Source organism: Neoarius graeffei, chromosome 23 (genome assembly GCF_027579695.1).
Source record: "Neoarius graeffei isolate fNeoGra1 chromosome 23, fNeoGra1.pri, whole genome shotgun sequence".
NCBI classification, from domain to species: Eukaryota; Metazoa; Chordata; class Actinopteri; order Siluriformes; family Ariidae; genus Neoarius; species Neoarius graeffei.
Genome location: NC_083591.1, coordinates 59,616,527 through 59,631,382, shown reverse-complemented (window position 1 = coordinate 59,631,382; position 14,856 = coordinate 59,616,527). Strand labels below are relative to the sequence as shown.

Sequence of the window (14,856 nt, the reverse complement as noted above, 5' to 3'; positions counted from 1 at the left end):
AGAGTTTACACAGAATGGTGCAGAAAACAAAAAACATCATCGAGTGAGTGAGCGACAGTTCTGTGGGTGGAAACAAACGCCTTGTTGATCAGAGAGGGTCAGAGGGAAATGGACAGATTTGAGGTGGTTTGAGTTTTTTTGCCAGGAAGGATATAGTAACTCATATAATCACTCTTTACAACTGTGGTGAGCAGAAAAGCATCTCAGCATGCAACAGCAGAAAGAAGAACACATTGGGTTCCACTCCTGCAGCCAAGAACAGGGATCTTACAATCAACAAGTTCCTATTAAAGTGGCTGGGGAGTGTATGTGTGTGTGTGTGTGTATTATAAAATTGTATATAATTGCTGCTCGTTGTATTTTCTGGGTTACACAATAAAGAAATAATATTAAAACAAACCATTCTGGAAGGATTTTCACAATGAAATAAACATTTTAATTCTAACATCCAAAGAAGAACTTTTTTCTTTTATTAGGGCTAAGTCTGCAATTTTATGCATACTTAGAGAAAACCCTCATTTGCATAAAACGTGCATTTATATATATAATGAGTATCATCAATCACCTGTCGAAGATTAGTTTTGATCTCTGTTTTTGCCTTTTTGCTGATTTTGTTCATCCTCACTCAGTCTCCTGTCCGAATCCAGCAGCTCGGGTGAAACTCGCGAAGCTGGCAACCCGGGTGAGGCGGTTGCCATGGTAGCGGGTGTAACATGGCGCGGGGGGCGGTGGTGTTTGAGGTCGGCTCTCAGGGACCTGCACCGATTAAAGACTATTTCTGTCTGCAGGTCACTCAGACGGAGGTGGGTGAGGAAGAGTTTAGAGAAAGGAAAAGATTTCATCACTATTTATTTGTTTACTTATTTATTCACATAAACAGAGTTAAAACAGGCTAGCGGCGCATGCTAGCTAATGACTTCCGGTTTCCGGTGTCCCCTCCCCCCTTAATTCAGTCTCAGAGTGCAGTGTAAATGTTTCCTGAACTGTTTCACCTTTCTTTCATTTCTAACCTTTTAGTATTTTAGAGTGCTCTCTCTGTGTCTTTCTCACAGTGCCAAAACTTTTATACTAATATCTACTGTATATTAATTATTACATTTTAAAATATTTCCATCATAATACACTGTTCTAAGTGTTGGTGGTGACGTCAGTGTTAAATTAATTGTTGTTCTTACACCTGTGTTTGATCCCACAGTGCTGATGAGTTCTGGACTCTGATTGGTCAGATTTATTGTTGTTGATTAATTTTCTCTAACAGCAGCTCTGACTGTAGTGCAGGTTTATGTTAATGCCCTCGTTCTGATACGTTCCACATAAAGAGATTCAAAATGTGTGGAATTGTTGATATTTTTTGAGGAAGTGTGTGTGTATGGTCTCTGGAAGGAGTCTCCAGTGTGAGCACTGTGGAACAGTCAGAGGGGAAGCTGGAACTTTCAGGACGGAGGAGTTTACACTTCTGTACAGTTTCTCAGGAACATGATCAGCTCAGGTGTTTTTTTTTATCTTATTAACTTGAAGAAAGAGAGAGAGAGTGTGTAAAGAGAGTCTGGTGAGGGAACGAGTGTTTATAGCTGCTATAATGTCAGCGAGAAACAGGAAGTAACCGGTTCCACAATATTAATGTAACTATAAATGGATAAAAGGAGTCCCATTTTTTTAATGAACAAAAAACTGTAAATTGTTGGTAAATTGCTGTGGTGTAAGAGGAAACACTTGGGGACATGCTGTTAGAGGAAAATAATTAACTATGGGACTTCAGTGTGGCAATAGTACCGGAACACTATTAAAGTGTATTTTTAATAATTTCTTTGTTTTCAGGTGATTTGGCGATGGTGGAAGATTTCTTTACGACCAAATTCACGCAACATGAGACCAGGGGAAGTGAGAGAGTCACACAGAGAGTTTCTGGACGACAGCCGGCTGCAGAGTAACGATACAAACACTAAAACTCCTCTTTAACATCAATAAAGCAGATTTATTACTCTCACAGGAAATCACGTTTCTGATCATGAGCAAAAAGTCATTGGGATGAATGAAGTCATGTGAAGGGGTTTTAATAGGCGTGCGTGTGTGTGTAGGTCAGGTGTTGATGGTGTTCGGTCCTCCTGTGCTGCAGTACTCTAAGTGTTTGTGTCAGGGTCAGTATGATTATCTCCAGCGTCTGCCAGATTCTTTACTCCTCCTCATCACGGCACATTTAGAGCTGGAGGACGTGGCGCGGCTCGCACTCACCTGTCACAGGTTTAAACAGGTGAGTCAGTCACGCTTTTTAATCAGATTTATCTGTGAGTGAAATCCTCATGTGAATCTCCTGTTATGTATAGTTTTTTTTTTTTTAAATCACTCACTCAGAATTTATTTTTTTTATTCTCTGATGCAGAGCAAAACACTCACTCTTGTGATAAATTAAGACACCGTTCACTTCAGAGATCTTATCAGTGTTTTTATAATAATTGCACACTTTAATTAAGACACTCAGAAAGGAAGGCTTTTTCAGATAGAAGTAGGGCAACTTTTTAATATTTTTAGTTTTACCTAATTTTTTGTACATGGCCAGCGAGGGCCTTTCTGTGTGGAGTTTGCATGTTCTCCCCGTGTCTGCGTGGGTTTCCTCCGGGTGCTCCGGTTTCCTAGCCTGGGCCCGCCCATCCTAAGCGTGACGCAACACGAGGGCCTGTTGCGAGCTTATGGCCCTTTTCCACTACCCTTTTTCAGCTCACTTCAGCCCGACACGGCTCGCGTTTTGACTACCTCAGAGCGGCGCAACTCAGCTCGCTTCAGCCCCCAAAACTCGCACGGTTTTGGAGTGGGGCTGAAGCGAGCCAAACCGAGCCGAGTGAGGCTAGGGGCGTGAGCAGACACTCCCCTGTGCACTGATTGGTGAGGAGGAGTGTCCTCACACGCCCACACACACCCCGCGAGCACGCTGGGATCTGTAAACACCGTAAACCCGGAAGAAGAATAATTACGAATTACGAGAATTTCTGAAGCCTTATGCGCCTCGCCTCATCTATACGCTCTTGCCAGTATCTGTTGGCGTTGTCGGCGACAACAAGCCACAGCACCAAGACCAGCAACACTAACGACTCCATGTTTTTGTTTACTATTTGGGTCGTGAGACTACCGCTTAAAAGGTCACTGATGTCACTGTTTGCGCCGCCTAATGACATCACGTGACGTCCACCCGCTTTCGCTAACTCCACCCAATGTGTCCACCCACTTCCAGCCAGCACGGTTCAGCACGGTTGTAGTCGAAATGCAACTCCAACAGCCCCGCTCAGCTCGACTCAGCCCAACTCAGCACGGCACGGCTCAGCCCGACTCAGCCGCGTTGGTAGTGGAAAAGCGGCATTATTCTGGCCAGGCAAGCTATCTACAGCTCTTCCAAGCTCCCGAAAAATCAGGAACCAATCAACTTTGAGCATCTCCAATGGCCCTGGGTAGAGGCGTGTTCAAGGCACTGACGTAGTAGAACTGTGACTGGAAACCATAGATTGTTTACAGAGTCTATGCCGGAAGCGCTTCATTCACGCTTCCACATCTATTACGCATAGATGCTGTATTGAAAGCATTCAACGGGAAGTTCTGATTGAAAACGGAGCAAAGAGCAGCCCTGGAGGTATTTATTGAAAGGAAGGACGTTTTCGCCTTGCTCCCAACCGGCTTCGGTAAGAGTTTAATCTACCAGTTAGCCCCGTCGCGTCGCATACGTCAGAGGAAAGAGTGATGTGATTGGTTTAAGCTTCATCACAGCCTTTTCTGGCTTCGACCAGTAGCAAACAGGCATTTCAGGGAGGCAGGTCAACCACGGGCTCTGGGAAACGGTTGGGCTTAATATCTTGGCCAGACCAATAGCTCGGAGAGCTTTGAAGTCGCGTTAGCCAGGCTACCGGTTTCCCCCACAGTCCAAAGACATGCAGGTTAGGTTAACATGGGACGGCCTTGGGCTGAGGTGCCCTTGAGCAAGGCACCAAACTCCCAACTGCTCCCCGGGCGAGGAAGTTTCACAAGTGTGTGATGAATAAAGTTGTGCTTTCTTTCTTCCAACTCAGATCTGACACAAATTCAGAATTTTTTAGACCGATGTTATGAAAGGAAATATAGCTCAAACAAAGTAAATATTCATAATCTGTTTGAGGAAACAGATCTTAATATTTTTAAGAAATGTAATTTAGACCCGTCCCAGCCATGATACACTATTTAACTGAAAAGGAAAGAAACCTCATTTAACTGAAGGAAAAGCAGGAGCCATCACCCTCAAATAGATTTAAGAATTGTGTAAATAAACTAATTTTTTTTTTTTTTTTAAGATATTTTTTGGGCTTTTTTCACCTTTTGTTATTGGATAGGACAGTGTAGAGACAGGAAATGAGCGGGAGAGAGAGACGGGGAGGGATCGGGAAATGACCTCAGGCCGGAATTGAACCCGGGTCCCTGGATTTATGGTATGGCGCCTTATCCACCTGAGCCACGACACCCCAATAAACTCCTTTTTAAGTATAAATTGTGAACAGGATATTTTTTGTATTTTTTGTGCTTTGTATATATTTTAACTTTTTAGCTATTTAATGTTTGTAACTTAAGATATGTCTTTATCTTAAGAAATATCATTATTATTATTATTATTATTATTATTGGAATGACCTGATTAGGTTTTAATGTTACTCCCTCATTAAATTGTAAAATGCTCCAGCTTTATTCCTCAGTCAGAGCATGAGTCAGAGTCATCTAGTGAACAGAATTATCACATTTTTCCAAATTCACCCTTAATCACACCTTAAGAAGACACATGTCCTTTATACAGTATATTGTCTTCCAACTGGGACAGATGTTCTCTCAGGAGCACTGCTGATGTCTAAAGCACTGGCAGGCAACAATGCAGCAGGCAGCTGCTCAGTTTCTACACGTGTACAACGAGGAACTGCAGTTTCAGCAACATGCAACGTTTCAAACACAATTTTTTTTATCTCTATTCAAATGATCCGTTCAGCTACAGGAGCGTTAGTGAGATCGGACACTGATGTTGAGGCTCCAGTTTATCCTAAAGGTGTTCAGTGGGGCTGAGTTCAGTCAGGGTTGTGTGCAGGACACTCGAGTTCTTCACGCCAACCTTCACACACCCCGTCTTCATGGAGTTCGCTGTGTGTACAGGAGCATCGTCCTGCTGGAGCAGGTTTGGACTCTGAGTTCCAGTGAAGGGAAACTGTGATGCTCCAGTGTACAGAGACGTTCTATATAACTGTGTGCTTCAGACTTTGGGGAAGAACATGTGGGTGTAATGGTCAGGGGTGCAAATACTTTTGGCCTTATAGTGTAGATTTAATGTGTATAGAGAGGTTGTAGAGAAAAATAATGATTGGATTGGAGCAGCAGAGATCGTTGGTGTCTCTGGTGAGTGTATGTACAGTACCAGTCAAAAGTTTGGAAACACCTTCAAATTCAGTGTTTTTTTTCCTGCATTGTAGAACAATACTGAACTCCTCAAAACTATGAAATAACATATATGGAATTATATGGTAAACAAAAAAGTGTTAAAAACATGTTTCATCTTTTAGATTCTTCAAAGTTGTCACTATTTACCTTGATAACAGCTTTGCACACTTGGCATTATCTGAACCAGCTTCATGAGGGAGTCACCTGGAACGCTCCTCAATTAACAGGTGTGTCTTTTCAAAAATGGAATTTCTTGCCTTCTTAATGCATTTGACCCCATCAACCAGTAAAGAGTAAATAATAAAAATACAGTAAATAGCCCTGTTCAACAACTGTAGTAATCCATATTATGTCAAGAATCACTCAAGTAAGTAAAGAGAAATAACAGTCATTACTTTAAGACACGAAGTGTTTTAGTTAATTAAAATAAAGAAAAAACATTGAATTTGAGGGTGTTTCCAAACTTTTGACTGGTACTGTAGCTGGTACAGTTAGTACAGCTCACTTTGTTGATCTAATCTGAAGGTGTGTGTGTGTTAGCTCTGTAGCTCTGAGCAGTTTTGGGAGCAGACCGTACGCCTGCACTGTGACACCGTGACCCCCGGGATGGAGGACTTGGCCCGAGACGTGGGATGGAGGCGAGTTTTCTTCACCAACAAACTCCAGCTCCAGAAGGAGATCCGCCGCCGCAGAGAAGGAAATAAACGCGCACACACGCACGGGAGATTTACTGAGCAACACGTCTGACCAATAACCTGAGACTGCATCAGAAACACATTCAGATACAATCCAAAACCATCACACTGCTCCAAGCATCACAGCAACACACAGCGTCACTGAGCACACGTCCATTTATACTCCAGTCGTATACAGTACTCGATTCTACAGTTCAGATATATCTTTAAAAATGAAAGACAAAAATATTAATTAAACCAGTCCTGTTTTTTTGGCATTGGAGTGTTTCTGAGCAGTTGTATTTTTATTCAAGAATAAAAAAAAAATGGAATTTGAAAATATTCTTTTCATTGGAATTAATCATAACTGATTGTTTTAATAATAATAATCTTTATTATTTATACTGCGCATATATCATATATATGATCAAATGCACCTTACAAATTCCAAATAAATAAATTACAATAAATTGCTAACTTTAAAATATTTACAAATTTAAAATTCAATAATACAACTATATATGAATGAAAATAATTCAGAGATTGATAATGGATTATAGAAAATATAATTACTTAGTGTTCATAAGCAATTCTGAATAAAACGTCTTTACTCAAGTCTTAAATCTGTTGTAATTATTCTCTTCTCTAATATGGCAAGGCAGTGCGTTGAAGAGAGACGGGGAGGCTGCAGCAAAGGCCCCGTCACCCAGAGTTTTATAAGTCTTAGCACTGAATGGCTTCAGAAGAAGTTCGTTATTTCTGCGAAGAGTTTTTCAAATAAAATCTAATGAGGTGAAGTTTTAGCTTTTATTAGTTGTATAAAAACACAATTTTATGTCGTAATAAAACAGTTTTTTTTGAGTGAAAATTGAGGGCAGATTTGAATTTTATACAAAATACTATTAATTCATCAGTTTTTGAGTAACTTTATCACAGTTAAGTACAGCTATAATCTATAGCAACACTTTTTTTTTTTGTCTAACTGTATAGCTGAGTGCAAAAGTTTTTACACCATGTTGAAGCAATAAAATCAACACGATATTAAATTATTACACTTAATATTTATGCAGAAAATTATTTCTGAATGTGATTTATTCCACTTACTGGATTTTTTTTTTCACATCCCCTCCTGCTTGATTTGGATTTTTATTCATTTCTTTGCCATTTATGTCACTGTTAGTGTCTGTAAACGCTCTGGTGTATTTTTATCTCCTCCTCTGGATCAGTGAAGGGTCGATGGTTTTAAGGTGTGTATAATAATGCGCTAATCAGTGTGAAAATTGCTTGTGTTTGTGATTTATCTGTGACCTGCTCAATTTATTGTACAAACTGCATTCATGAAGCAGATTTGCAAAATGATCTAAATGTACTAACGCACGCTCACAGAGGCACCACGGGCGAGCACTGAAGTGACCAATGATCATTTCTTCTCAAAGTAAAAAAGTCTGCCGGCATGCTGCTCTTTCTAATGAACCGTTGCCACGGTAACGCTGAAGCACAGGTGACTCTGGACTCCATGCTGAAGTGAAAGGTGGATGCTTCTCATGAGCAGTGAGAGAGTTTCAAATCTTTTTATTGAGTTTTCAATTATATGAATAAAGAATTACAAACATCACAGTTACAAACTTAAAGTTAAGTACATATACAACCACACATCAACAGAGACAAAAAAAAAAGACACACAAACAAGACCTTACTACTAAATAAAATGGAACATGGGGGGGGGGATTAAGGGTCAGGGTTATCTTGTGCAGGCATAGAGAGTTCCTTGTTGAAGTAGTCCATAAATGGCTGCCACACATTATAAAATTTCTAGTACAGCTTTGAGAGGAGTACCACAATTTCTCTAGCTTTAAATGGGCCAGTACTTCCTCAAGCCAGCGTTTATGTGTGTTGGAGCCTTAGGGCTCTTCCAATTAACAAGAATTAATTTCCTGGCGAGGAGTGTGACAAAAGCAACCATATTCACTTGATTTGTTGAAAGTGTAAACCCTTCAGGTGAGGTACCAAATATTGCCATAATTGGGTTAGGGCTGATCCTTTTCTTACAAACATAGGAAATGGCATCAAGGATAGTGTGACGGTTTGTGTAGGTGGGTGGAGCACAGAAGGACGGCAGGACAGTACTGAGTTCACAAAACTGGCTTTTATTCAGCTTTTCAGCCAATACGCACTCTCTCTCTCTCACACACACACGCACACACATCAGTCATCTGGTTGAGGAGAGAGCTCCATCTGCTCTCGCTCTCTCTCCTTAAATAGGGCGCGGTCACTGGGAAGACACACAAACACATTAATTAACGACAGGTGTAGTGATTCTGCCACTGACCTTCCCTGACTCCGCCCTCCTGTCACAGACCGATGCTTGACCATACCCCCACCGCCTGACTCAGGCCGGGCGGCCGTCCGGCCTCCCCCCCCAACGGGAGAGGAAGTCCGCCACGACCATCTGCGCCCCCGGCCTGTGGATCACCTTGAAGTTAAAGGGTTGGAGTGCCAGATACCAACGGGTGATCCGCGCGTTGGCATCCTTCATGCGGTGGAGCTAATGGAGGGGCGCGTGGTCCGAACAGAGGGTGAAAGGGCGTCCCAGCAGGTAGTGCCGGAGGGCGAGGACCGCCCACTTGATTGCCAGGCACTCCTTCTCGATGGTGCTGTAGCGCCCCTCACGCACCGACAGCTTGCGACTAATGTATAAGACTGGGCAATCCTCCCCCTCCAACTGCTGTGACAAAACGGCCCCCAGCCCTCTGTCCGACACATCTGTCTGCAACATAAAGGGGAGAGAAAAGTCAGGGGAGTGTAAAAATGGCCCCCCACACAGTGCAGCCTTTACCTTAGAAAAAGCCCGCTGGCATTGCTCCGTCCACTGGACCGGATCTGGTGCCCCGTTTTTAGTGAGATCAGTCAGCGGGCTGGTGACGTCCGAATAATTAGGTATAAACGTACGATAATAGCCAGCCAGCCCCAGGAACTGTCTCACCCCCTTTTTGGTCTTGGGCCTCGGGCAGGCCGCAATTGCTGCTGTCTTGTTAATTTGGGGACGCACCTGCCCATTGCCCAAGTGGAAGCCCAGATACCATACTTCCACCCGCCCAATAGCACACTTCTTCGGGTTGGCTGTGAGACCCGCTCGCCTCAGCGACCTAAGGACAGCCCTCAGATGTTCGAGGTGCCTCGGCCAGTCGTTACTATAGACGATGATGTCGTCAAGGTAGGCGGCCGCATAGGTGGCGTGGGGGCGGAGGACCCTGTCCATCAGCCGCTGAAACGTAGCGGGCGCCCCAAACAGCCCAAAAGGAAGTGTGACGAATTGGTGTAAGCCGAACGGTGTGGAAAAGGCCGTTTTTTCCCGGGATAATGGAGTCAAGGGGATCTGCCATTAACCCTTTGTTAAATCCAGTGTCGAGTAAAAACGAGCCGTGCCTAGCCGATCGAGCAACTCATCAATACGAGGCATTGGGTACGCATCGAATTTAGACACCGCGTTGACTTTTCTATAGTCTACACAGAACCGGACCGACCCGTCGGCCTTGGGTACCAAGACCACTGGGCTGCTCCAGTCACTGTGGGACTCCTCGACGATGCCCATTTCGAGCATGGCCTCGAGTTCTTCCCGAACCACCTTTTTCTTGTGTTCGGGTAACCTGTAAGGGCAGCTACATACTACCACCCCCAGGGGCGTCTCAATGTGGTGCTCTATGAGGTTAGTGCAGCCGGGCAGGGGCGAGAACACGTCCGAAAACTCAGTCTGCAACTGGGCAACCTCCGCGAGTTGGGTCGGGGAGAGGTGGTCTCCACAGGGGACCGGAGAGGTACGTGATGCTAATGTTCCTTTTTGAACCTCCGGCCCCAGCTCCGCCTTCTCCGGAACCACCAACGCCACGGGGACCTCCTCGTTCCAGAGTTTGAGCAGATTGATATGGTAAATCTGTAGCGCCCCACCCCTGTCTGTTCGCTTCACCTCATAGTCGACGTCCCCGACTCGCCATGTGACCTCAAAGGGTCCTTGCCAGTTGGCAACTAATTTAGAGCTCGATGTGGGCAATAGTACGAGTACTTTATCTCCCGGTGCAAACTCTCTAAGGCGCGTACCCTTGTCGTACAGGCGGGTTTGCCGTTCTTGGGCCTGCCGAAAATTCTCCTGGGTTAGGTGGGTGAGTGTGTGGAGTTTTGCGCGCAGGTCAATAACGTATTGGATTTCATTTTTACTGTGGGAAGGTCCCTCCTCCCAATTTTCTCGCAGCACATCTAAAATGCCACGCGGCTTACGCCCATATAATAATTCAAACGGGGAGAACCCCGTGGAGGCTTGAGGGACCTCTCGCACTGCAAAGAGCAAGGGTTCGAGCCATTTATCCCAGTTACGCGCGTCCTCACTTACAAATTTTTTAATTATGTTTTTAAGGGTGCGATTAAACCGTTCCACTAAACCGTCCATTTGTGGGTGATACACGCTGGTGCGGATCGGCTTAATACCTAATAACCCATACAGTTCGTTCAGTGTTCGTGACATAAACGAGGTGCCTTGATCAGTCAGAATCTCTTTCGGGATCCCAACTCGGGAGATGACGCGGAAGAGCACCTCCGCAATACTGCATGCTGAGATATTGCGAAGAGGCACTGCTTCCGGGTATCGAGTTGCATAGTCCACTAGAACTAATATAAAGCGGTAGCCTCGTTTTGACTGATCTAATGGCCCGACGAGATCCATCCCAATTCTTTCGAACTGGGTCTCGATTAACGGTAGAGGGCGCAAAGGCGCTTTTGGAATGGCCGCTGGATTTACTAACTGGCATTCGCGGCACGCCGTACACCACCTACGGACATCGCCGCGAATCCCCGGCCAATAGAATCGGACCATTATTCGGGCTAGTGTTTTATCCTGCCCTAAGTGTCCAGCCATGGGATTAAAGTGAGCCGCCTAGAATACTAATTCCCGGCGGCTCTTCGGAATCAAAAGCTGCGTGACTCGCTCTTTAGTTTGAGTGTCCTGCGTCACTCGGTATAATCTATCCTTCATAATTGCGAAGTAGGGGAAGGACGGGGTGGCGTTCGGCTGGAGCATTTGACCATCGATTACTCTCACTTGGTCAAATGCATGCCGCAGAGTCTCGTCTCGTGACTGCTCTAACGGGAAATCTGCGAGGGATTCCCCAACAGAGAGAGGAGGGGTCGGCGGCTCCTCACTCTGACGTGGAGATGACGTAGACGGCTCTGTGACAGCTGCTCCCGCCAAAGCGACACCGGGACCTCCCCCTGTTAAATGGCAGGACCCACTCTTCACTAAATGTGTCATTAAATCCCTAAATCCTGGCCAATCAGTCCCCAAAATTATGGAGTGGGTAAGGCGAGGATTAACCGCCGCCTTCACTGTAAATTTTTCCCCTCGGAAAAGAATGTGGACCGACACTAAAGGGTAGTTGTGCACATCCCCGTGCACACACAACACCTTCACCAATTGTGCTCCCCCTAGTGCCTCGTCTTGCACCAGGCTTTGGTGGATTGAGGTCTGATTACAGCCAGAATCCACCAACGCCTGATATGTATCCTCTTGGATACTCACTGGTATGCGATACGCTCTGGCCCGATCGGGGGCGGCTCCTGGCGCATCGGGGATCCGAACCACCGTGCCCACCTCCATTACCGAGCACTGCTGTTGGAGGTGGCCCGGCTCCCTGCAGCGCCAGCAAACCGGCCCGGGCTCCCTCTCTGCACTAGTGCTCTGGGTCTCACTCACCTGAGGGGGGGAGAGACAGACACAGAAGGGAGAAACGGAAGGGCACCTCTGGTGCGGCGAGCCGGCTGGGGTGGTGCCGGCCCCCACCTCCGCGGTGGGGGAATGGGGCGAGGAGGAGGGGAGAGAGAGAAGAGAAGAGAAGAGAAGGGGTTGTCTGCTGTCCTGCCATTGGGACAGCCGCCAAATGGTCCTCTGCCAGCTCGATTGCCTGATCCAGCGACGCCAGGCGGTGGCACTGGACCCACTCTGCGGTTCCTGCTGGTAAACGGGCGATGAACTGTTCCAGTACCACCTGGTTGATGAGTCCCTCAGCGTCGCAGCTGTCGGCCCTCAACCACTGCTAGCAGGCATCCCGGAGTTGCTGGCCAAACGCGAACGGCCGGCCGACTTCCTCCAAGCGCAAAGCGCGGAAGCGCTGACGCTGCTGCTCGGGGTTGCGCCCCACTTGCTGGAGGACGGCCCGGTGAAGGTCCGTGTAGGCCAGCCGGCAGTCGGCGGGGAGCTGTAGCGTGGCCAGCTGCGCCTCTCCCGTTAGCAGGGGGAGAAGGCGCGCCGCGCGCTGATCCATCGGCCACCCCGAGGTCTCCGCGACTTGCTCAGAGAGCGTGATGAATGCCTCGGGGTCGTCCTGCGGGCCCATCTTTGTTAGGGTGGGGGGGGGACGGGCCCGCGGTGGAAGCGTTGGTAGACCCCGCCGACGCGAGGAGGTGCCGGAACGCCCGACGATCTTCCTGTTGCGCCAGCACCAGGGCCTCGAACCGTTGTTCTTGATCCTTTCGGAGGGTGAGCAGCGCCTGGTGCTGGCTCTGTTGGGCTGTGGTGAGGGCGTGGATCAGGTTGGCGAAGGTGGAGGACTCCATGGGGCTGTTCTCTTCCGTGCTCGGGTCCCAGGTTTCGGCACCACTGTGACGGTTTGTGTAGGTGGGTGGAGCACAGAAGTACGGCAGGACAGAACTGAGTTCACAAAACTGGCTTTTATTCAGCTTTTCAGCCAATATGCACTCTCTCTCACACACACACACACACACCTAGACACACGCACACACATCAGTCATCTGGTTGAGGAGAGAGCTCCCTCTGCTCTCACTCTCTCTCCTTAAATAGGGCGCGGTCACTGGGAAGACACACAAACACATTAATTAACGACAGGTGTAGTGATTCTGCCACTTACCTTCCCGACTCCGCCCTCCTGTCACAGACCGATGCTTGACCACGCCCCCGCTGCCACAGATAGATAGCCAGAAGGAGCTCAACCTCGAGCACGACCAAAACGTGGCTGAGGGTGGCCTCGGTCTGGTGACATCTTTCACATTTTGCATCAATATTTGGATATAGTTTAGCTAGTCTGCTCCGGGAGAGGTGAAGTCTGTGAAATATCTTGAACTGAATTAGACCATGTCGAATACAAATGGAGGATGTGTTCACGCTACTCATTGCCAATTGCCAGGTCACATCATGAGCAGCGAGAGAGGTGGAAGTTCGCTGAGCTGATCGTGTCTTCATGTCCGGCGATGTGACGCTCCAGCTGTGCACATCACATTGATCATTTTGGAGCTGGCAAGGATGCTTGTTGCTATGGCAACCATAAACCATACTAACACATGAAAAAGTCCATTGTTGTGACTCTGATGTAGCAAATTACAGAATATTGATGTGAAATAAGTAAAGATTTTTAAAAACGTGGCTAATTTAGTTAAAACTCTAACACACGCACACACTACGCCACTAACGTGCTAACACACTAACGTGGTCACTTGTACTAAAGTGAGTACAACAATAATACCACCGCTGTATGTGTTTATATTTTATACTTTGTGTAATTACTGATAAATTGTCCATCAGTGGAAATTATAATAATACACACAATTTACAGCTTTATACATTTAATTTATTTCATAAAACTGTTTTATAAGTTTAAAGTTTGCACATAATTTTCTGTTGTTTACAGAGTTGCATATTTTATTTGTTATTTATTGGAGATTCCTAGAATTTATTATTATTTTTTTTACAGGACAGAACTGAAATTGTTGACAGAGTTTTAACACAATTCACACTCAAAATCTATTTAGTTATTAACTGTTGTTGTTTTTTAAGTATTGGCACCCCACTGTAGTTTCACCATGGCCCACAGACTGAGACCCATTGATCCAGATGATTCAACCGTTTCTATAATGAATAGAATAATAAAGTGGGTGGAGTTTAAAGTGTGTACATGCAGATGTGTCAGTGATGAATGTGATGAGTTTTAGAGTAATCCTGTAATGAGCAGATGAGTCAACAGCATCCAGTCATCCAGCTGGTTGTGAGTGTTCTTTTTGCTCAGCTGTGTTCAAGGTAAAAGTTTATTAATCAGAGTTGTCAGGTTTTCAGAATCTCCACCGCATTGCAAAAACCACACAGAAGACCTGAAACTCATCTCATTATCTCTAGCTGCTTTATCCTGTTCTACAGGGTCGCAGGCGAGCTGGATCCTATCCCAGCTGACTACAGGCGAAAGGCGGGGTTCACCCTGGACAAGTCGCCAGGTCATCACAGGGCTGACACAGAGACACAGACAACCATTCACACTCACATTCACACCTACGCTCAATTTAGAGTCACCAGTTAACCTAACCTGCATGTCTTTGGACTGTGGGGGAAACCGGAGCACCCGGAGGAAACCCACGCGGACACGGGGAGAACATGCAAACTCCACACAGAAAGGCCCTCGCCGGCCACGGGGCTCGAACCCAGAACCTTCTTGCTGTGAGGCGACAGCGCTAACCACTACACCACCGTGCTGCCTCACTTATGATCATTTGGTGTCAAGAAAGTGAGCAAAAGTAAAGTGCAGTTTTGTGTTGTGAGTCTGCATCCCATCTCCTCGTTCCCCATGAACCATGAGAGAGGTCCAGGATGTTTATGAGATTCTTACAGAATAGAATTAAATGCAAGTTTAAATTTACAGAAGTGCAGTGGAGTGTTTAGTGAGTGTGATCAGGGTTAATCAGCTTTGAGACCTGAATCTAT

At 46.0% G+C, this 14,856-nt stretch overlaps 1 protein-coding gene across 1 annotated transcript; it reads left to right on the top strand.

Annotated features, from left to right (window-relative positions):
- The first annotated feature begins 713 nt into the window (after nucleotides 1–713).
- On the top strand, nucleotides 714–6,180 carry fbxo36b (F-box protein 36b). Its single transcript, XM_060905452.1, has 4 exons — nucleotides 714–803; nucleotides 1,819–1,927; nucleotides 2,079–2,251; nucleotides 5,974–6,180. Exons 1-4 carry the CDS (start codon nucleotides 714–716, stop codon nucleotides 6,178–6,180), a joined length of 579 nt encoding a protein of 192 aa, XP_060761435.1.
- The last annotated feature ends 8,676 nt before the right edge of the window (nucleotides 6,181–14,856 follow it).

Bases quoted from the DNA above. Each gene is read 5' to 3' on its own strand.
- fbxo36b (XM_060905452.1), top strand. From the start codon at position 714: ATGGCGCGGGGGGCGGTGGTGTTTGAGGTCGGCTCTCAGGGACCTGCA. The intron at 804-1,818 runs GTGGGTGAGGAA...CTTTGTTTTCAG, and splicing joins TGCAGGTCACTCAGACGGAG to GTGATTTGGCGATGGTGGAA. The intron at 1,928-2,078 runs GTAACGATACAA...GTGTGTGTGTAG, and splicing joins GGACGACAGCCGGCTGCAGA to GTCAGGTGTTGATGGTGTTC.